Consider the following 7,500-nt stretch of genomic DNA (forward strand, 5'->3'; position numbering starts at 1 on the left):
CATAATACTAGCTAATTAGAAGAAGCAAAGAAACAAAAATAAATAAATATCCAGTGGACTTTGAAGACCTGACACGAATTCCCAAGTGGCCTAATATGGCCTGATGACTTAGGAGGGACAAGAGCACGATATAATCTGCCCAAGTGACCCAAGGTCACCCCTGGGGTCACCTTGGGTCACTTCACCTTAGGGCCAAGTCAACGAATTATCTTGGACAACTGATGATCTAAAGCTGCCTCGATTACTTACCTTGTTGAGCCTGAGGTTTCTGGAGATGGCTAAGAGTGACTTAGGGTAACCTGAAAATCTAAAACAATCCCGAGATGCCCGGCTTACTGACCTTGTTGAGCCTGGGGTCTCTGATGTAGTCGATGCCGCGTATCATGTTGGGGCAGATGTTGTCGCCCGTGTGCTCGTTGAAGGGTCGCTGGCCCACACGGTCCCTTTGTAGCTGATCCATGCTGCCAAGCAGGACTCTGGCCTGCCCACCCGCACGCCCACTGCTGCTGGTGTACAATCACACGTCATCGTTAGTTACGCCATCACAGCAGATTTTATATTTAAGAATTTGAAAGATTATTGCAAGCATGCATGTTTAGTAATTGCAAGAGCACTAAGCCGGTATGATTATACAGCACTGTATTGTTCGTTGACGTAATTCACAATGTCAATACGAGACCAAAATGACATTTTTTTTTTTTTTTTTTTTGAGATATATACAAGAGTTGTTACATTCTTGTACAGCCACTAGTACGCGTAGCGTTTCGGGCAGGTCCCTGGAATACGATCCCCGCCGCGAAGAATCGTTTGAATGTTAAATAGTTAAATAATGTTAATGGTTAATGGTTAATAAATAAGGTTAATGTTAAATAGACGTCCATGGAGGATGTTATCCAGGGATAGGTAGTATACAGGATCCACAGAAAGGCAAAATTTCCGTTCACTCAGTAACATAACCCAAAGTCATTAGTTAGTTAGCATTTGTAACGAAATTTAAATACTTATACAGTCACCAACACTCTACTGTCACTGATTTAGCATTATAAAAAAATTGGATGTTTGTTATTTACACAAATATGGTCGTATATGTAGATGGCAGCAGCTCCCTGTCATTGTCAAGGTCACTACTTGTGTGGCAACTACGTCACAATACCACCTATTTTTACCGAAGACGATGAGTCACACTAACGTCGCTAAAGATATGACGACCAAACCACGCACCCGAAAATGTTGTTGTTAAAGATTCGCTACCTGGAATGTAAAATTCCAAGTAGCACGGGCTATGGTGAGCCCGTACCCGAAAACGGTCCAGGTCTGTCCTCGACCATTATCAAGTCGTGTAGTAGAGAGTGGGAGACACAAATAAATAAGGTAAGAAATTGAGATGAAAGGTGAGAAGCATGTAAAAGAAAGAAGACGGTAAGAATAAGGTAAAAGGTGACTATAAGGTGAAATAAAAAAAAAGAAAAAAGAGAGAATCAGGTAAAGGAAAGGTAAATAAGAAAATATAAAAAGTAATAGGAAAAGTTAAATGAAAAAGTTAGAAAAACGGCAAGAAGTCAAATGGCCTCTTGCAGCGTTTACACTTGACATTGGTCAAGAACGGACCGAAACGTCGTCGATTCTTCATTTTCTGATGTGTGGGTTTGATCATCATTTTTATTGAAATTCAGATGTGCAGCAACAGTGTTTCTTTCACAGTTCTCTGTTACATTCTTCTGAATACAACGAGATCTGTTGCAGTGCACATCAATGCCAGGGATGATAAGCCTGTTTCCCACTCTTTTAAATTCTGTAGCTCAAACCAATGCAACGTGAAATAACTAATTCAACGTTGTAAAATCCAAATCAACCATAGCCTGCCGTTGTCAGTGTATTACCAAGGTCATAAGGCTTCAGAGTTCTGGTTATCAGCTGTTATCTTTAAGCAATCACCAGGTTACACGTGGTTTGTTATAAGATAAAGTTCATGTCAGTGGTTTGAATGAGTAATGATAAAGAGAAATTTTCTTATATGTAGACAAGGTGGCGACCCCCCACCCCTTTGTGGTTTTCAACTTGACGCTTTATATATGCGACGGGGCGGTGACACCCTTCAAGTCACCACTATGGTTAATTGTTCAGTAAATCACTGAATTATAGGTTTAACAGATCTCTAACCCTGTCCATGGATGACAGAAGAAAATGTACATATGCTGGTTAGTACTGTAAATGTGACACCACGTCTGTGGTAGAAAAATAATAATAAAAATGGTGCCCCACTCTTCCTTAGTCAACCTGTCATCTTATCTAATACAAAATATTTAACAAAATCTACCAATCTGTTTGTTACAAATCCGTGTTACAAAAAAAAAAAAACATTAATATTGCCAGTTTTCAATGCCACGGCCCTCGACAGGTTGGGTAGGTTGCTTGGATTTGTACGTTTTTGGTTAAGTAAAACGAGGTTTTTTTACGGCACATCGTGAGAGACTTTGGTCTCTAACTAAACCCCCTACCACCACCTAGGGAGGTGGTGAGCTGCCATGTCCCCATACTATATATATCCCTCACTCACTTGGCTACCACCATCTTCCGTCCAAGATTCCTAGAATCTAGATCCTTACGCTAGCACATCACGAATTACCGAAAAAAGTACATCTCCAAACTTCTAGCACAAATTACACACCAATTATTGAGCAAAATATATTGTGAGCTTAAGAGTGACATGACTAGCGAGAATATGTGGAGGTGCCGCGAGGAACAAATTAATTCCTTCCACTGCCCGACCACAGAGGCCGGAACCCCCACCTGCTCCCTGCCTTCCACTGCCGACTGTGGTGGATTGTTCAATAAATCCCTGAACTGTATGTTTAACAAATCTCTCACCCTGTCCATGGAGGACAGAAGAAAATGTATATATGCTGGTTTGCATTGTAAATGTGTGGCCACGTCTGTGGTAGAAAAAATAATAATAAAAAAAAACGCCTGACCACCTGCTCCCTGCCTTCCACTGTCCGACCACAGCGGCCTGAGTACCACCTGAACCCTGCCTCCCAATGCCCGACGACACCGGCCGGAAAGCAACTTGCACTCTGTCACCTAGTTGTCAAGCTCTTCCTCCCCTCAATACAACCTCCCGTTGCTAAGGCTGCCTCAACCCTGCCTACACGCACACCCCTTAATATAACCGATTGGCTTGCAGCCGTTTCTCCTTGTGGCTCCAATATAATGCCGGATTGATTGACTGATGCGGTGGCATGGGCAACAATGCCGGGGCGCAGAGAATCACTATTTTAATGAATCCAATCTCAAATTCACCAAAATAAAAAATTACGAAATAGGATCATTAGCTAAATGTAATTAATGTATTACAAATGTTTAATTTAAACATAATTTTTACAGATATCAAGTACGCAGTCACTGATTAAATCCAGGTCGTTATCAGATGCGTTACATCAACTACTGACATATGTCGTGCCCAATAAACTAGAACCTACAATGTTTAGCTTAGTATGCAAGGTCCAATGTGCCTAATAGGTCGAATGATTTTCGTTATTTTCAAACATTTCTTTCATTATTATTATTATTACTGTTGTTTGAAAAGAACCAATTATATTAGGAACATGAATTATTAACTTAAGTCATATTAGGACTATATGCAACGGAAACAAGAGTTTTCAGTTGCATATAGTCCTGGGGACCATTCGGGACCATGCAACTGGAAACTCACACCCCAGAAGTAACTCGAACCCATACTACCAGAAGCACTCTGCAACTGATGTGCAACTGATGTACAGGATCCCTTAACCACTCTACCATCACGACCGGACAAAAGAAGATGGTAGCCGAAGATTATGCCAAAGATTACCATCAGAGTGCCGGCGGGAGGATGGGGAATTAGCCTCAGCTACCATCCTCTTTTGACCGGTCGTGATAGTCGAGTGGTTAAGGGATCCTGTACATCAGTTGCAGAGTGCTTCTGGCAGTATGGGTTCGAGTCACTTCTGGGGTGTGAGTTTTCAGTTGCATATAATTACTCTATATACACTATTATTCTACCCTTTTAAACTTTCAACTACAAAGTGATTAAATGATTTTCGATATAGGGTGGATCAATAGGAAAACAACGACCAAAATTATGCTTAGCCTATTGCAACATGCTGGACCAATTTACTGTACTGCAGTGGATTAAGTGGGCCTTCGGGCCGCTCCAAGCAACAGCCTGCTGGACCAAGTTCTCAAGTCAAGATTGACCCCGGGCGGGGCTTGGGGAGTAGAATTCCCAAAACTTTTATCCAGGCAAAATGAAGCTAGCCTCAAGGAGAATCGGCTCAGGCTGTGCCACAATATATCCACAACGAGAATCCTAGAGCCGGTAGCCTAGACCTTCATTGATTTTGGTGGTTATCCAGCTCACTGACTAACATTCCCAAATAAATAAATTTCCCAGATCTTGCCGTATGGGCTAACAAGAAATTGGAGTTTACTGCCAATGTCAGTCAGGCTTCCGGTGAAATTCCACACAAGCATGGATATATTAGCGTTCGTGACGTGACTAAAACTGGGATCAAAAGAATACCGCGTTCATTAGTATATAATTGAGAGGTGAGGTGAGTGAGTGTGTTTTGTACTATTATAAAACAAAGCATTTATACTAAAATTGTGTAAACTAGTGTAATTAAATATACAACCATTCGTGAATAAATATTTGTTTATTAATTTGTAATTAATGTCAACTTACGAATTATGTTAACGTGTGGTATTAGTTGTAATCAATCCTCCAATTAGTTTAGCAGAGGTCCAGCGATGTTATTTAATCTCCTTTCTAGCGAGCAACGCGCAAAAGCAGACTGCAGCAGTGCGGATTATGCCTACTCCATGCAGCAGTGCCCGGATCAAGCAACCTGCAGCAGAGCTCGGATTAAGCAGACCGCAGCACACCGTTGGAGATCAAGCAGGCTACAGCAGAACGTAGATCAAGCAGACCACAGCACACAGCTGGATATCAAGCAGACCACAGCACACTGCTGGATATCAAGCAGGCTGCGACATCTGTATTAGCCTATACCGAGTTTTGCAGCAATGCGTTAAAACAGTTTTCGGTGACACGTTTGAGTGCGCGAGCGCCAAGTTAAGAGCGGCAGGCGTCACAACCCTCCTGAGCCTCAACACCAAACTGACTGACTGACAATCAACTCGGGTTCCCCAGCCGCCAGGCCCACCACCACGGTCCAGCAACTTCCTCCCACCAGACTTGCCACACGTTTACCGAGATACAAATAATGTGCCATGACTTGTTAAATATTATTGGTTACTGGAGGTAATGTAGTGGCTTCCGTAAATTTCCAAACAAGAAACGCTCAAATGTGAGAAGAAAACCAGTTTAGAAGAAAAAAATGATGCCATGTGGTCCCTGCCTCGCAAGAACTTAAATAGTCTGTCTACCGAGTAACCTCTCTTGCCTTCCGATCTACACACAAAAAATGTAACCAGAAAGTAGCATAATTAGTGTATTTTTAATTTTCTTGCATTTTATGTCAAGTGAACCGTTTCTAGAGTTGTGCTAAGCAGAGCGTAGTCATATAGTTGTACAGGCCTTTCATTCTCTGGAGGATACCCAATATATCTCAAGAACGAGATATCTGAGAAAACGCAGAGGCCATGGCAATTGGATCAACCCCGCATCCCCGGACTTTGGTCACACACGTCAAGATTAGTTGTAGAGCGTGCGCCTGGGGAAAGTCCAATGATGAGAGTTCTATACCATCTCATTTCCTCAATTTCTCTGAAGGATATTTTGGACGTACCAAGTGTAAACAGATCGGTTGAGAGTTGTCACGAGTGTGACTAGCCCACAACCTCAACTTTTGGACATTATAACCCCATCAATAAACCAATGGTCGAAAGCTCTTCCATTCGGCTGTTCATAGGTTTTAAAAATTAATGAAAGGTAGTTGCAATGACTGATTACTACTGCCAGCGGCGGATAGTTTGTGCAGCCTCATACTAAAATGCACAAAACATCTTAATTCAGACCCCAGTGGATGTTATTTAACATGGGGTTTTTTAAATTTATCAATACACCTCACACACTGCTAGCTAGTACCAGGACATTGTTTGCAGTAACTGAAGCGTATGACAATATAATATTACACATTAGAGGTATAATATTACACAGAGGTATCATTTTGGTAAATATTGTAACACGATATTACAGGGTAACAAGTGAATGTTTATGATTTCAGACTATACAGCCTATACTTTCACCACATTCCTTCATTTATTGAAGCGAAATTTGGATATAATGCAAGTTTCAATTGTATAAATATATCTGGGGTACTCTGCCAACTTCGGTCAGACACTAAATCAGTATGGCTTAATCCATCAGCATGGCTTACTCCGTAAGTTAGTGTAATCTCATGATTAAAAGTCACTTTTCCTTCCACACATTTTAATCTAAATGTCAAGGTTGTGCTCTTAAATGACTTCCCGTCTCGACGCAGAGCTAAGCTGCGTGTGTTTTGAGGTGGTGCAGTGAAAATGGCTCCACAGTTCTGTATCGAAGACGGCACAGGATACGGTACACTAGAATCTGAAGCTATTCGCAAGAACTAAAAATCCTAAGCGCTGTCAAACTATTAAAAACTATAAAAATACTGACAATCTTCAGAAGAGTCTCTTCAACTTTGTGGAGAAGTTGAACTTCACCACCACCATAGATTGTGGCCACTAACATTAAAGCTATGCAAACAACCATGAAAATATGCTAAAGCCTGCTCAGCAAAATTATTTATTGCTAATGTAGTCATACCCATGTAATAATAATAATCCTGCTCTGGAGGTAATTACGCTGACGTTATGAATATTTATATGGCTAGACACGCATGTTTAAATTCTTATTCTTAATTCGCATGTCGTTGTTTACTATAGAAGTTGTGTACACGTGACCAATTCCCCCAACGCCAAACACTAACTGGTTGGGTGGGACTAACTGGTTGAGTGGGTGCCTCGTGCACGATAGGCAACTGAAAACGGTATCCGAGTAAGTTCACTATGAACGTAAATTGCTCTCTTTATACATTGGGGGTCCAGTTCCTTAATAACCCATTATGTGAAACATTTCTGCCCCCCCCCCTTCTTATAATAGATATGGGGGGTCTATTAGAAACTAAACACACACTTTCTCAATTCAAATTTCCCTTTACAACACCTGGCAAGCCTTTTCCGGCATGGTAAGATAGCTGTTGGTTCCACCACGGATTTTCCAGATTACACCACACATGCTCACTCGCCAGGCTAAGGATCTTTCCTAATAGTGCCCACCGATCTTTTCCTAATAATACCTTATCACTACCCCGCCTAAAAGGTTAAATATAGACACTGTTGATTGTCACAATGATTATTTAATGAGTAAATGTATACATGTCTGTGTGAAGGTATGTCTTATCCCTATCTATGTAATTAATAATAGATTACAGGTACTCACAAACGCGGAGAGATTCACATACACTCAAATGG

At 41.3% G+C, this 7,500-nt stretch overlaps 1 protein-coding gene across 15 annotated transcripts in view; it reads right to left on the bottom strand.

The window, feature by feature from the left end:
* Window positions 1–7,500, bottom strand: part of Men-b (Malic enzyme b) — a 65,972-nt gene that overhangs the window by 32,676 nt on the left and 25,796 nt on the right. For 4 of the 15 annotated variants that reach the window (XM_045751488.2, XM_045751486.2, XM_045751490.2 and 1 more), the window contains exon 2: window positions 341–503. In XM_045751488.2, the coding sequence (XP_045607444.1) occupies window positions 341–503 (163 nt within the window). Of the gene's footprint in view, window positions 1–340; window positions 507–4,723; window positions 5,190–7,500 lie in introns of those variants that run through there. The other 11 variants (XM_069329929.1, XM_045751485.2, XM_045751487.2 and 8 more) reach the window with 8 other exon arrangements.

This window comes from Procambarus clarkii, chromosome 23, assembly GCF_040958095.1.
Source record: "Procambarus clarkii isolate CNS0578487 chromosome 23, FALCON_Pclarkii_2.0, whole genome shotgun sequence".
Lineage (NCBI taxonomy): Eukaryota > Metazoa > Arthropoda > Malacostraca > Decapoda > Cambaridae > Procambarus > Procambarus clarkii.